At 41.6% G+C, this 15,543-nt stretch overlaps 3 protein-coding genes across 4 annotated transcripts; 2 read left to right on the top strand and 1 right to left on the bottom strand.

The window, feature by feature from the left end:
* Positions 1-3,806: 3,806 nt before the first annotated feature.
* LOC139380481 (sorcin) lies at positions 3,807-6,789 on the bottom strand. Its single transcript, XM_071123181.1, has 9 exons — positions 6,747-6,789; positions 6,479-6,528; positions 5,556-5,666; positions 5,351-5,420; positions 5,165-5,208; positions 4,693-4,840; positions 4,502-4,615; positions 4,349-4,407; positions 3,807-4,224 (listed from the first exon to the last, which is right to left on the bottom strand). The coding sequence occupies exons 2-9, from the start codon at positions 6,524-6,526 to the stop codon at positions 4,198-4,200; spliced, it is 621 nt and encodes a 206-aa protein (XP_070979282.1). The 5' UTR covers positions 6,527-6,528; positions 6,747-6,789; the 3' UTR covers positions 3,807-4,197.
* Positions 6,790-7,414: 625 nt separating this feature from the next.
* Positions 7,415-9,233, top strand: LOC139380469 (uncharacterized). 2 transcript variants are annotated; one of them, XM_071123169.1, is made up of 4 exons: positions 7,415-7,708; positions 8,369-8,695; positions 8,803-8,884; positions 8,996-9,233. In XM_071123169.1, exons 1-4 carry the CDS (start codon positions 7,531-7,533, stop codon positions 9,039-9,041), a joined length of 633 nt encoding a protein of 210 aa, XP_070979270.1. In that variant the 5' UTR covers positions 7,415-7,530; the 3' UTR covers positions 9,042-9,233. The 2 variants fall into 2 exon arrangements, with proteins under 2 accessions (XP_070979270.1, XP_070979262.1); XM_071123161.1 differs by having other exon boundaries at positions 8,991-9,233.
* Positions 9,234-9,881: 648 nt separating this feature from the next.
* LOC139380461 (U11/U12 small nuclear ribonucleoprotein 48 kDa protein-like) lies at positions 9,882-15,168 on the top strand. Its single transcript, XM_071123148.1, has 9 exons — positions 9,882-10,154; positions 10,477-10,590; positions 12,617-12,677; positions 12,811-12,891; positions 13,559-13,744; positions 13,861-13,982; positions 14,202-14,305; positions 14,430-14,609; positions 14,779-15,168. The coding sequence occupies exons 1-9, from the start codon at positions 10,011-10,013 to the stop codon at positions 14,990-14,992; spliced, it is 1,206 nt and encodes a 401-aa protein (XP_070979249.1). The 5' UTR covers positions 9,882-10,010; the 3' UTR covers positions 14,993-15,168.
* The last annotated feature ends 375 nt before the right edge of the window (positions 15,169-15,543 follow it).

The raw sequence follows: 15,543 nt of genomic DNA, 5'->3' as shown, positions 1-15,543 counted from the left end.
CTGCTACACCTGGCTATCAGCGGAGCCTTGTCTGGTAGCGAATCAGTTAATTCAGCCTCATTTACTGCCTTTTTAAAAAACATAGCTGATATGGCTGACCTGTTAAAAATGGTGGTTTCTACTGACAATTGAGAAGTATAGACTATGACATAAGGGAAGGACAATCCGTAATTTAAATTGAGACATTAATGAGCGAGCTAGGATGGATGTTGTCAATTTAACTATTTGTTCAGCACTTTTGAAATGTACAGCGATAGAATTCAGAACATGGGCTGTTCTTACCGTATTCTCCCTGTACACCAAGTCAGAACCGTAGGATAAATAACGGTGCCATATAAGCAAACAATGAAAGCTCTTACAATATTTGATGATTGCATTTCTCTAAAACAGGCTATAGGCTACATGTGCACGTGCACCACCAAGTCAGAACAGTAGGGAAAAGAGGGGAAAGGGGACCAAATTATTAGCGTGAGGCACATGGGCTACTAACAGCTTACTACACAACATAGACAACATACACAACATTAGTATTACTTTCTTAGCTACAGTATGCATATCTCCTGGCATATTACATAATTTATGCAGCAGCATACAATACATTTTTGGACTCATCTTGTTGTGCTCACTTCCTTCCAAACCACTCAATGTTGAATTTGCAATTTACATCTTGTTGTGTAATGTTTATATCCAATGGCCGATAAGCACCGATTCGTTTCATCTATAATTTCTCTTCATTATTTATCTTCATATGACAAGGATTGAAAAGGATTTGCCAGTAGATTGTCGACTTGATTCATGATGATGACTTCTAGCTAAGATTTTGAAAGTATGATTTTGACATGATCAGTCCAATCAAAGCTACTATACATATAACGAGATTTGACGTCATTTTATCTGTGGCCAATGACCTTGAGCCTTCTTGGATGGGCAATTCTAATGTATCTCTATGTCAATACCTGAAAGGGCTAGAATTTTCGAGGTCTCCCCTTAGACTATGCGGTGACGTAGTTTCCTCATGAGTGACAGAACACTGAGCCAATCACGGTGCAAAGCTCCGTATTTTCTGCTGGCTTGCCCCACCATCATAGAAAGCACTGAGCTGGGCTGAAACACCTGTATTTTGGAGCTGCCTTACTCAAGAAAACAAAAAAGAGACCGTGTTTGTATGCGGCTCTATTAACTCAAAGATTTATATATATTTGTAATTGTTTGCAAACTGATATGTGACACATATTAATGCCAAAATAACATTTAAAACAGGCAAGCCCCAAAAAATCTAAATGACTGGTCGCCGCTGGGTATGTCCAACGCATCACCGGGGACACTGCCTGCCCTGCAGGACACCTACAGCACGATGTAACAGGAAGACCAAAAAGATCATCAAGGATATCAACCACTCGAGCCACACTACCTGTTCACCCCGTTATCATCCAGAAGGCGAGGTCAGTACAGGTGCATCAAAGCTGGGACCAAGAGACTGAAAAACAGCTTCTACAGTATCACACTGTTAAATAGCCATGACTACCGGCTAGCACCCGGTTACTCAACCCTGCACCTTAAGAGGCTGCTGCCCTATGTACTACATAGACATGGAATCACTGGTCACTTTAAATTGAACACTAGTCACTTTAATGTTTACATACTGTTTAACTAATTTCATATACTGTATTCTACTGTATTTTAGTCAATGCCACTCAGACATTGCTCATCCTAATATTTATATATTTCTTAATTCCATTCTTTTACTTTTAGATTTGTGTGTATTATTGTGAATTGTTAGATACTACTGCACTGTTGGAGCTAGTAACACAAGCATTTCACTACACCCGCAATAACGTCTGCTAAATATGTGTATGTGACCAACAAAATTAGATTTGATCATCCTTGGAAGCTGAAAATGTCAATTGAACGTGTTTGGGATGTTCTGGATCTACGTGTACAACAGTGTGTTCCAGTTTCCGACGATATCCAGGAACTTCGCACAACCATCCAAGAAGAGCGGGACAACATTCCACAGGACACCTTCAACAGACTGATCAACTGTATGCGAAGGAGATGTGTTGCGCTGCACAACAGAAACTGACAGGTTCTGGTCCCTGCCCTACCTTTTTTTGAAGGTATCTGTGACCAACAGATGAATATCTGTATTCCCAGTCATGTGAAATCCATAGATTAGGGTCTAATGATTTCCTTACATGAACTATAACTCAGTAAAATCTTTTAAATTGTTGCGTTTATATTTTTGTTCCGTGTAATTTAAATATTTTAGTGTAGGCCTATCTAAATACTTACATTTGATTTTTTTTAAATCCCCTTATTCTGGACTTCATAATGTCCGACAAGTCAATGTCAGTTTAATACAATTTTCAGTTCACATATTTCAAACTTCAATTCATTTATCATATCTTTGTTTTCTAGACATTTCACATTAAGGGCCATCATTGGGAGGTAGTGATAGAGGAGAAGAGGGGCACGGTATTCACTGGGTCGGTGTATTCGCTGCACTTTCATTGGTGTCGTCTTCATCTCTCTCATGTTCCCTTTTGGCCTCACGCTCACTGCTGTCACTTTCTTCTTCACCGTCGCTCGGGATGGAGTTGGAAGACTGGTGGGTGACGTCTACTTCAGCGCTCGGGTGGACGACCTTACTAGTTCCATTTCTTTCTTCTTATGCCGTCTCAACTCTCTCTCTCCCGGGCTCACTCTCTGTCACAGTTCCTGGAGAAGCAGCGGGTGACGGCACACAGTGCCACAGCGCGAGTTGTAGTCTTGCTGGTGGTCTAGGGTGCTGGGTCTAATGCTGCGGGCTCACTTTCTCTTTATCCCGTTTCGTCAAGCCTTGGATTAGAGGCTGGACCTCTTCTTACCATGCCCGCGTAGGACACTGGACATTGGAAGGTGTGACCTTCACCTCCACATAGGCTGTACATCGCTTCTTCAGTAAAGTATTTTGCATTGCGGCCCAGTCCAGCGCATAATGTTTTATGACAATCTCTGACCTGATGGTCCAGACTCTGACAGATGTAGCAGCGATGGGTCTGACCTTGATAACTGACTCTCCCAATGTTTTTTTTCTATTTTACCTTTATTTAACTAGGCAAGTCAGTTAAGAACAAATTCTTATTTTCAATGACGCCTAGGAACAGTGGGTTAACTGCCTGTTCAGGGGCAGAACGACAGATTTGTACCTTGTCAGCTCGGGGGTTTGAACTTGCAACCTTCCGGTTACTAGTCCAACGCTCTAACCACTAGGGACCCATTGCGGTTGAGTTAAGGATCTGTACTGGAAATCTGTTGATTTTCCACAAATGTACTTTGTACCTTCTGACCCCATACCAGATCCCAAACTTGTCTAGTTGCTTGTAGACCGGCTGTATAATTTCACAGGTTTAGGAAAAGCTCTACATCTTGGTCCACAATTTCTCCTGTAAAGAACTCAACAAAAATGGTCTTTACATCTAGCTCAATAGGAGACCCAGTCTTTCCACTTTGGACGTGAGGAGTGGGCAGACTGGACCTCCAGGAAACGACAGAGTGGAAGTTCTGCCTGCTCAAGTCATAGCCTCCTCAGTCTCTCTCCAAGTGGACAAGAGTGATGGTCAGAAGTGAGTGATGTTGACATTTTAGAAACCATAAAATCACTCGTAAGTTAAATCAATTATTTTCTGGATTCATACCTTGTTCTATTGTTCTTATTTTCCCATGGAGAGTGCATGTGGACCTACAGTGTGAAATGCTGATAATGCTCACTCGATTTAATTGAACTGTCACCAAGACCTAATAGGAAAACAGCAGATCATCAGAGGTGTATTCCACATATATGGTTGTGTTTATTACTCTTTCACATACAGACAAAATTACTCCCAGCTATATTTAGGGATATCTTGATTATCATGATGAATAGTAAAGACTTTCAACAGTGACATAACATACAGAACATGCAGTGGTGACACGGGTTTATAGGCACACCTAGTGGTTAAAGTTGGCAAATATTCCAGTTTCCTAAGGTAATGTTACAATTTTATAGCAACTTCCTATTTCAAAACTTCCTATTTAGTCATGTTTGTATAAAAGCAATCAAAAAAAGCAAGTGATTTGTGAGTATCAAAAATACAGAATTAATTTTTACACATGCTAAATTGTAAATATTATGGGAGTTAAGAGGTAGTCCCTCAGATGTTTTTCTGCTCTGTCTCTTCATGTGCTCATCGTGCACTGGATGAACTGAGAGAGAGAGAGAGAGAGAGTGATTATAATACTTTACATTTAAGAAGGGGCCATTTACAGTAAGTGCTTACAACAAGGAAGAGGATCTGAAAATAAAATGTAAGAAATTTGAAAGACTTACATCATCGTATGGAAATGTGGCCATTCCCTGTCCAGCTTGGTCCCGCTTTCGGAACAAATCTGTAGCAAACATACAGAGATAAACTATTACCAAACAACCACATATACAATAGTCATACTGATAATGGACAAGTGATCAAAACAGTCCACTCACCAGTCAGGGTTCTGAGCTTCACACAACAAGCTACATAGTCATCAAAGGTGATCTTCCCCTGAGAACTGAATCTCTTGATGATGCAGTTCATGGCTTGTGGGCTCAGTCTGTAGCCTGTAACACACAAACAAACATGTCAACTTATTGTATATACACATATAAACGAATACACCCTTTGTGCTTGTACGTACCCATGGAAGTGACTGCCTGGTGCATCTCCTGGGGGTCCACGGTCCCACTCTGGTCACGATCAATGGACATGAAGTGCTGCTTCCAGCCATTGAGCACAGTCCACAGCTCCTTGAACTCGTTGAAGCCCATAGTACATGACATGTCTCTCTGAGGGGTCGCTTCAGTCAAGGAACAGGAACAGCAGTGACCTCACAACCTTACCTCAAACATGAATATAGACGGCTAAAGGTTTCCTGAATAATTTCAATATTTAGATTATGTTGTCCTGATATATCTAGTTTGTTTTTTCCCCATTCAAGAAAAATCCATGGAACACAGTCATACAATGTGAGAGGACTTTCTGCAAACTCTGAATGCACAAAAAACTGTCACTTACACATATTCCATCTCATATTATTGTCCTGGTAGCTAGTAGGGACCATAGTATTTTAAAAATCTGTGTGTCTGTACTGACTGGTTAGTCAAGGATACATCCAGCATGTTGATCATCAGTCTGCAGGTCTCCAGGTTAAAAGCTGTCAGAGATAAGAAAACAGTTCATCAAACCACAGTCAGCTCTCCATACAGTGTAAAGAATAGAATAAAACAAAATACTGCATTGAAAAATGACTGGGAGTTTGCGGTTCCCGTCGGTCTTGTACATGGTGTCACTCTTACGTTTGTAGCCACCAGAGAAGTTAGCCTGTGTGAGGCATTGCTGGAGCTCTTCCGCTGATATGTGCCCATCCTTCCAATGTCAAAACATATAGGGGAAAAAATACTTACTGAGACCGAAACAATGCATTTTTAGATGACAGTAAGCTGTTTTGACTGTGTTGAGACTAGCAGATAGCTCAATATGTCAATCTGTAAGTCTTATTACCTGGCCTGCAACAGCAGCAAAATATCCATAGAGAGGGTCTTGCTGCTGACCAGGGTATCCTCCAAAGCCAGGGCCACCAGGGGGGTGGCCACCAGCAGGGGCACCTCCATACTGCGAGACAGACAGACAATGATTTATAGAGAAACAGACAGACAATGATTTAGAGAGAGAAAGAGAAACAGTAAACACGATAAGGTTACTATGAAACAGTTAGTGACAACATAGGTCAAGTGCCATGAAAGTGACCAAAGTTGAACATCCCAATGACTCACTCTGAACCACCTAACCAATAGTCAAAAGACAACAGACAATTGTGTCTCAAATCAGTGCAAGGTGCTGAGAATTATTTAATATAGATTATTTATTCCAATCAGCAAGAGTGCCAAACTGCACTTCGGCCAGCAACACCAGGACAGTGAGTCCCAGCTATTATGTGTGCCTGACCACTCCCAGGGTTGGGTGAACTGAGTTAATTCAAAACCAGTACTTCTATAGACCTATACGCTACTGAACTTTTTATACAAAGTATAGGCCCTATAATCAATCACAGTAAAGCTAACATTTGCACTTCATGTTATCTTTTGATCAGCTCAGATTGTTACATTGTAAGAGTGTCTCTGTTGTATCCAACAAGTCTCTTCACTCCGGGAACAACAGGCCTCCCTGGAGGCTAAAGCGCATAAAGCATAAAATATCTGCTACGGCTTGCCAATGGTAGAGATTCGTTGGCAGGCAGGCCTACAAATTGTATTAGATACAACAAATACTCTACTGTATTCGGAAAACACTGTGCAATATACGCTTGTTATATTATGTAGGATATTATGTCGATTTGCAGTTCTACTTCCGGACAACTAAACGGTCCTGCCGATACCCATTTATTTTCATATTTGTGTAGAAGACACTTGTCTGTAAGATCTTACCCCTCCTGGGTATCCGCCTGCGGGAGCACCATATCCAGGATAACTCATTTCTATGAATGAAAAGAATAAGACTGTGAAACCAACTGGCAATAAAGTATCCACTTCCACGACTTGCCCTTCTTGACACACAAGGGGAGTGTCGGCTGTCCTGCTTTACAATAAGCAATGGGAGGGATGAATTTGAGTTCTAAGCTGTTGTCTTTGGGAACCTTTATTTGGAGTAAAAGAGTGGATGTAGTTGAATAGAAGTCAAAGTATAAACTTTTACCAGAGTATGTTTTGCTAAAATGAAATGAACACTCGAGGAAGTAAATGGTATATTCCAGGCACATTCCAGTATTTTATGTTTCATTCACGCCCATCACCTCAACGCACTAGTCCCTGATTGGCCTTGCATTAACATGTGACCAGCTGCCTGCCAATCATGTAACAATAATACTTGTCAACGAAGATAAATGCAACGCTGACTAATAAAGTAATACTATAGATAGTAGTTGTGCTTATAGTAATAGATTTGCATATAGATTTTTCAAAAAAATTTAAACAAGTGAATATGATGCCAAATTGTGAGTTGTCTCAATTGTTACTGTGTCTTACTATTGTGCTAAACATTACTTTCACCAGGCCAGCCATTGCATTGGGTATTGTATTTTTTGTATATATTATGTGTGAGTGTGCATGTTCCTAATGCTACTGCACAGCATTAACTGTCCCACAGGCTAATAATGTTGTATTGTATTTGTGTTGTATTGTAATACAGTAAGACCACCAAGAGTCATCATTACATCATTACACAAGATCAGAAACACTCTCGTCTCAGAACCATTAGGGTGCGCTTCCTTTTTGGACAGGAAACGCTGAATCGTGCCTCCACTGAAAAGCTATTCTGCGGCTGACAGGATCAGAGGGCACTGCTGCGGAGCCCATGCAGCGCCAGTCCATGGACAAATCTGGCTCATCTCTAGCCTATAGACCTGCCTTTATCGACTAGGGAATCAAACACGCAAAGTGATTCTTCTTTGCCTTGGTATACAGTAGAAGCCCTGACTGAGATGTATGGACAGAACCCTAACTGGTTGTGGTCGAACGGAGCGCCTCTACGCCACCAAGGGCACCTGGGCAGACTTGGCTCAGCAACCCTGAGGCAATGGGAGGATGAGGAAGAAGGAAAAGAGGAAGAACATGCAATTTGGACCAGGGAGCACCCAGCAATCTGTTGCTATTCTACAAGTAAGAGTGAGGTGTATGAGGTAACTGTGAGAGAATATTGCTGGCTCATTGCAAAATAGTACAGGGGACTCTTTCATTGTTTATCTGTTTCAACCCTGTTTTTCCTGTTTTAGGTTTGTTTTCAAGTGGCATGCCTTGTTGTCTTGGGGTAAACAGGGTTTATGCTGGTTTGTATCAATTAACATTATGTTTTCCCAATGGTGCTATTCTGGTTTTGCTTACCTACCACTCCCTCAGTGCTTGCCAGTGTGGCCAGATGACTTGTGACTAAGAGCCTTGCCCAAACTCAGCAGGCCCATTGGCAGGCCAAAGAGACAGCAGGACCAAACACGTGACACAACGACAGACTGCAACAGAACAGCATCCAACCTTCCATCATCCCTTCTCACCACACCTCACTGTTATCGCTCCTCCATCTCATCCCTTCCCCTCCTCTCTCAGCCTTCTATCTCTTTATCCACGTTTCAGTCTTCATCTCCCCTATTCCCATTGTTTTGTATGCTCATTAAAGTGCCATCCAACATTTGGACATAATGCCATTTGCTTGGTTTCTCCATTCACATGAATCCCTTTAGACATCATCAGTGGTATGAACAGAATAGCTTTTTGTCAAATGTTCTTAGGTTCTCTCCTTCTCTCCTCTGTCCCCTGTGTCTTCAGATGGCCATGGTCTCACCCAAGAGTGTGTTCAGAACCACTGGGGCTGGGCTGGTACCGAGAGTCCCTTTGGCCCTGTTCACACAGACCTAGTTAGCATCCAAAGCCAGAGTGACACAGGGCTAGATGCCCCTGAAATGTGGATGGATGTCCCCCCACACCAGCCCTCCTTGGGTGGTGCTGATGGAGAAGAATCATCCCAGCATTGTTTAGACAGTCAATGGGGGAGCCACAGGACAGAGGGCCATGGCTGTGCTTGTGTGCATGGACCAAGTGGACCAGGAAGATGTTGCCACAGTTGTGCTGGTTCCCCTCTCTTCAATTTCAGAAGTAAGTGTATGTGTCTGTTTATGTGAAAGAGGGTCATTCTTCTCTATGGTGATCCAGTATGGCTGCAATGTAGTATTTTTCTCTAATCAAATACTTCTGTTTCCCAGTGAGGAAGACAATAATGGTAGGAGTCGAGGTGGAAATAGTGGAGGAAGTAGCCTATGAGGACACAGAGACACTTGAAGTCATGTAAGTAGTTAAATGATTCAAGGTCATGGTTTATTTACACATTGCTGAAGCACATAAACAAAGTAGGGCTATGCAGTAGATAATGTTTGTATGTCTTTGTTTTTAGATCAGGAGTCTATCCAAATTATTTGATGGAAACCATTTTGCTGCACGATGACCAGCTTTTCCCCACCTAAACCTGCATTCCTTCAAAAGTTGTTTGAAAGGGAACTTTCTGTGTTTTTAAATGTCAGCTTTGTCGTTTGAATGTATTTTAAACGTATTTAAATGTAGTTTAAATATTACAATTTATTTTAAATACCATTTAAAGGCCTTTTATATGTCAGTGTTATGTAAGTGACGTTACTTTAATTTTAAAAAACATTTACCCAATAAAATAAGAAAACCTATGCTTGTTGTCTTGATTTGAACTTCTAATGAAGATATAGTGTATGTAACTTCCAAGACCTTCTGACAGTCTACACCTGCTTTGTCCGTCCAGTGCTCCAGTATAGCACCCAGGTCTCACAGCCCACCAACACAACCAACTTGAGAAGATCCAACGACATGAAACCAAAATCATCATGGGCACCACCTACACCTTCTGCATGCAATGACCTGGGCTTGCAGTCCTTGGAGTCCCACCGCACCCACCACTGCAGATCCTTTGTCCAGAAGCTCGCAAAATCCCAGCAACAAATAACGTTAGCTGCCTCAGACGATAGGAAATGTCAGTGTCAGATCTACCCATCTAGTCCTTCCCCCTATTCGGACAGACAGATACTACAACAGCCCAATGCCTTACTTTGTGAAGTTGTTTAACTGTAATATTGTATACTACATCTCATATGTTTTATTTGATTTACTTACGTAGGCCTGCGTATGCTGCAATTAAGCTTTTAGCGGCAAATGTGTACAATTCAAAACTAACCCTTAAATGTATTTTTATTCTTCAATTACCACCAATGCACCTCAGTCCGGCTTACGTCATCTACATGCGCCACACAGCCTACGTTTTTAAAATGCGACAGTGGTGCTGAACAACGTTCGAAAATCTGCGTATCAAATATGGGTTGGACATTAACTAGTAAAATGTAAGGAATCCCCTTTTAATGTAAACACAATTTAGATTTTACCTGACTACGACATGTGCGACTCACCAGAAAATCACCAGGCTCGTCTGCGAAGTTTGGAAGAGTTGACGGAGTTCACCGAGAACTGCCAGAGACAACTGAATGAGCTGTTCGAGACGCTGGGATGGAGACAGAACCACGATAACGGCCCAGTTCAGGTAGGTCAGGAAGCTAGTTAGCTATATTCATTCAACTGCTCAGATACGATGGGTGGTTCTCCTAGCCCTGAAACTACGGCGTTCTTTATAGGACTAGTTCACCCCATAATCAATGTTTTCATAACGTTACCTGAGCTAATATCCATATATCTATATTAAAAATGTGCACCATCTGTTGTGTATGTGTAGCTAGCTAGATAGGAGGCCTCCAAATAAATGGGAAAACCCTAGATGATGGGTGATTCATTAAGTCTCCGTATACATGACATGCATGCTACAACAAGTAGAGATGAGATTATAACTTGTAAATGACCTTCCACAGGAGCTGATGGAGATGTGCCCCTATGACCCGAACCACAGAGTGCCAAGTAGGAGCATGGGGAGACACAAAGCCACCTGCCAATTCCGCCAGATTGGATACTTCCATGAGGAACAGGTTAAAGAGCTACAGTGCATTGCGAAAGTATTCGGCCCCCTTGAACTTTGCAACCTTTTGCCACATTTCAGGCTTCAAACAAAGATATAAAACTGTATTTTTTTTGTGAAGAATCAACAACAAGTGGGACACAATCATGAAGTGGAACGACATTTATTGGATATTTCAAACTTTTTTAACAAATCAAAAACTGAAAAATTGGGCGTGCAAAATTATTCAGCCCCCTTAATTAAGTTAATACTTTGTAGCGCCACCTTTTGCTGCGATTACAGCTGTAAGTCGCTTGGGGTATGTCTCTATCAGTTTTGCACATCGAGAGACTGAATTTTTTTCCCATTCTTCCTTGCAAAACAGCTCGAGCTCAGTGAGGTTGGATGGAGAGCATTTGTGAACAGCAGGTTTCAGTTCTTTCCACAGATTCTCGATTGGATTCAGGTCTGGACTTTGACTTGGCCATTCTAACACCTGGATATGTTTATTTTTGAACCATTCCATTGAAGATTTTGCTTTATGTTTTGGATCATTGTCTTGTTGGAAGACAAATCTCCGTCCCAGTCTCAGGTCTTTTGCAGACTCCATCAGGTTTTCTTCCAGAATGGTCCTGTATTTGGCTCCATCCATCTTCCCATCAATTTTAACCATCTTCCCTGTCCCTGCTGAAGAAAAGCAGGCCCAAACCATGATGCTGCCACCACCATGTTTGACAGTGGGGATGGTGTGTTCAGTGTGATGAGCTGTGTTGCTTTTACGCCAAACATAACATTTTGCATTGTTGCCAAAAAGTTCAATTTTGGTTTCATCTGACCAGAGCACCTTCTTCCACATGTTTGGTGTGTCTCCCAGGTGGCTTGTGGCAAACTTTAAATGACACTTTTTATGGATATCTTTAAGAAATGGCTTTCTTCTTGCCACTTTTCCATAAAGGCCAGACTTTTCCATAAAGGCCAGATTTGTCCTATGGACAGAGTCTCCCACCTCAGCTGTAGATCTCTGCAGTTCATCCAGAGTGATCATGGGGCTCTTGGCTGCATCTCTGATCAGTCTTCTCCTTGTATGAGCTGAAAGTTTAGAGGGACGGCCAGGTCTTGGTAGATTTGCAGTGGTCTGATACTCCTTCCATTTCAATATTATCGCTTGCACAGTGCTCCTTGGGATGTTTAAAGCTTGGGAAATCTTTTTGTATCCAAATCCGGCTTTAAACTTCTTCACAACAGTATCTCAGACCTGCCTGGTGTGTTCCTTGCTCTTCATGATGCTCTCTGCGCTTTTAACGGACCTCTGAGACTATCACAGTGCAGGTGCATTTATACGGAGACTTGATTACACACAGGTGGATTGTATTTATCATCATTAGTCATTTAGGTCAACATTGGATCATTCAGAGATCCTCACTGAACTTCTGGAGAGAGTTTGCTGCACTGAAAGTAAAGGGGCTGAATAATTTTGCACGCCCAATTTTTCAGTTTTTGATTTGTTAAAAAAGTTTGAAATATCCAATAAATGTCGTTCCACTTCATGATTGTGTCCCACTTGCTGTTGATTCTTCACAAAAAAATACAGTTTTATATCTTTATGTTTGAAGCCTGAAATGTGGCAAAAGGTCGCAAAGTTCAAGGGGGCAGAATACTTTCGCAATGCACTGTATAGTAGTACTGTTGATTCTTCACAAAAAAATACAGTTTTATATCTTTATGTTTGAAGCCTGAAATGTGGCAAAAGGTCGCAAAGTTCAAGGGGGCCGAATACTTTCGCAATGCACTGTATACAGTATCACATACACACACACACACACAAACTCAACTGAAATATCAACTGAGCCATCAACACTTTTTGGTGTAGCTTGTCATTAGGGTAAGGAGTTTTTCCTGACCATGGGGCCAGACCTAGAAAAACTGGACCCTATAACTAGAGCGGACCAAAGTGGTGAGGTCAAATGATCAGGAAAAACTCTCCACCCTAATTATACAACAACCTTATCTGTTATGTTCTTTAAAAGCTTTTATAAAAAGTAAACTCCTTTTCCAAGGCTGAGATGTATGACCCCTCTCTGTGTTATGAGAATGCCAGCATTACCAGCTTCACAATGGGTGAGTGTCACACTATTCCACTGCAAAGTGAATCTCAACTTAATGTAGTAGTCAAAATTCCATGGACTGACCCTGGGTTGGGGAAGCCCACTGCTTGTCTCACATCTTTCTTTGTGTTTTGCCTCACCTGTAGACAAACACACACAGCAACAAGTGATTCTTCAAGCAAGAGCAAGTGCACCGCCAATTAGGACAGAGGGACTGTACAGCCAAAGTAAGATCTTTACACCCTTACATTAGTGTTAGGTCACTGATAAAACCCTATGCTTGTATTCATGGCCATCGACATTAGTTCGCCTCTGTGGTAGACATGCCCCACAAAATATTTATGCTTTTATTCTGGAGAAGCAATTAACGGTCATTTCACCAAAGAGCAACCAATGTTTTGCTTTTTTTTTTACCAAGCTCGTAGGTCTTCAGTGCCTTGCCCAAATCTAAAAAGGTCTCAATTAACATGCATTAATTCATTATAAACACTGCTAAATATGGTGGCTGTGGTTTTTTATTTCTTGATATAGTTTCTTTGAGTTTGTCATCTGTATGTGTTCTGTGTTTTGTTTTCAGTGACAGGGGTGAGTAATTACAGGAGGTTCTTCCCTCGTTCAGGCTTACTGATTACGTGCAGTATCCTTTAATGCCATATCCTTTCAAACATGCTGCCTCTGTTGGCGGCGCTTCACACACATGTTTTCCCTGTACGTGTTGGGGAAAGGCCTTAACTCTTTTTTTAACCCTTTCATACTGAAGGTGTGAGTGATTATCTCAATGTGATCAGTGTGTTCTGAAAAGCTTTTGAATGAATGACTTCTCATGACTCTCTACTCTGTGTGATACTGTTGTAGGATGTGAGTGTGTGTAAAGCCCTTTTCATTGTGCTGCAGGTGAATACTCCACAGACCCTACAGAAGTTCCTCAGAACCAGAAGCGAGCTATCTGTGACCTTACTGTGGCAGACCGATTGGCTCTTTTTGATCACGTGACAAGGGAGGGCATCAAACAGAAGGATCAAGCTGTTGCAACCAACAACGAGGACCTTTATGTTGATTTGGTGGCCAAGCTCAAAAAGGGTAGGCCTATAAACATGAACTATTGAGATCAGTAGTGTGGTTTAAGCCACTTTTCTTATGAATTGCTCCTCTAAATCCATTCCAGTGAGTCTGTTGTGTTAATTTCTGTTCTTTAGGTAACGATCAGAACGAGCACAAGTCTCACCTGGAGCTGATGGCTGAGATGAGGGACTACAAGAGACGGCGGCAGTCTTACAGAGCCAAGAACGTCCATAACACCAAGAAGTCCTACACTGAGGTGTGTGGGGGTGTGACTGTTTCAATAGAATGTTAATGGATGTACTTGACTTTGGTGTGTGTGTGTGTGTGTGTGTGTGTGTGTGTGTGTGTGTGTGTGTGTGTGTGTGTGTGTGTGTGTGTGTGTGTGTGTGTGTGTGTGTGTGTGTGTGTGTGTGTGTGTGTGTGTGTGTGTGTGTGTGTGTGTTATATCTGGATATGTTTTTCATCAATCCTGCAGGTGATTCGGGATGTGATTAATGTCCACTCTGTTGAACTGTCCAGTCAGTGGAAAGAGGAGGAGAGGAAGGAAGAGGTTAGAGAGTCCAAACACGGCCCTCACAGGTAATCCAACCAATGTCTTCGTACCTACATGATGGCTCATACAAAATCCAGTTAGTACTGTAATACTTATTTAAGGAGCATGTAAAAAATAAAAACAGACTCCCCTGAACCGTTTGTTTCTCAGGAGAAGTTCTGAGGACAGGCGGTCTGCCTCCATAGAGTCCCGCCAATCTCACGCCAGCTCCAGGGATGGACACGTCTCCCAACACAAACGCCACCGCAGTGAAGAGCGCAGAAAAGACCCCAGCCCAGAGCAGGGCCAGGGGCGCAGCCGAGAGAAGGAGCGCAAGAAGAAGAGAAAGAGGTGAGTCAGAGAGTAGTGGATTGACTGAATATCAATTGTCTCATGCATTCAAATCTGACAGTGTTTAATTGTATGAAGTCCCCATCAAGGCTGGTTGTAGACATTTAGTGGTTGATGAATGCTTTGGTTGTAAACATGTTTGATCAATTGAATGTGTGGACATTCACAGGGATTCCTGCTCGCCGGATGAGAGACCTCATGATCGAAAGAAGAAAAATAAGAAGAAAAAGGAAGAGAAGCGATTTTCAAGTTTAGTACTTTGGCTTGGAAAACCAGAGATTAGGTCAAGGAGCCAACCAAAGCTACGATCCAATGTTCATAATGGCGTACCACTTAGAATGTACGCCTTCATACTAAGTGCCCAATTCATGGCTTCATACTAAGTGGTATGCGTGTGTAGAAATTATAGTTTGACTCACAGACAAATCTTTCTTTGATGTAATCTGATGATGATATTTTAAAGCAACAGTGCAGCTTTAAACATTTGTCTTAAACTAGAGAGGTTATTAAATGCCTGTTGTATTAGATTACAGAATGTAAATAAACTGTTAGAACACGATTCTCAGAATTCTGTTGTACATTCATAATTACCCCTGTATTTGACTCACTTCCAAAAAAACGGTTTGATGTTTAAAGTTAAAACAGCATTGTGTTTGAACTTTGAATAGAAGCTTCATATGTGTACTTTAATGATCATGGTCATAATCTGTGTAAAAGCTTTTGTGTGATGGCCCTTATTTAGAAGTATTCAGAGAAAAGTCTTACTTCAGTAAGGTTACCTTTCATTCTCACAAAAATGACTTCTGTTGTAAAGCCACAATTACTTTAGAATTCTTGGATTACTTCCTTTTTTAACAAGAACTCTGCATAAACAATTGTCAGTGTCTTTCCATGTTGCGACTAGAAATGGTCAGAAATATCTACAGATATGTAT

This window comes from Oncorhynchus clarkii, chromosome 2 (assembly GCF_045791955.1).
Source record: "Oncorhynchus clarkii lewisi isolate Uvic-CL-2024 chromosome 2, UVic_Ocla_1.0, whole genome shotgun sequence".
In the NCBI taxonomy this organism is placed as follows: domain Eukaryota; kingdom Metazoa; phylum Chordata; class Actinopteri; order Salmoniformes; family Salmonidae; genus Oncorhynchus; species Oncorhynchus clarkii.
Note: the sequence above shows the minus strand (reverse complement) of the source record. Positions and strands in the feature narration are given on the sequence as shown.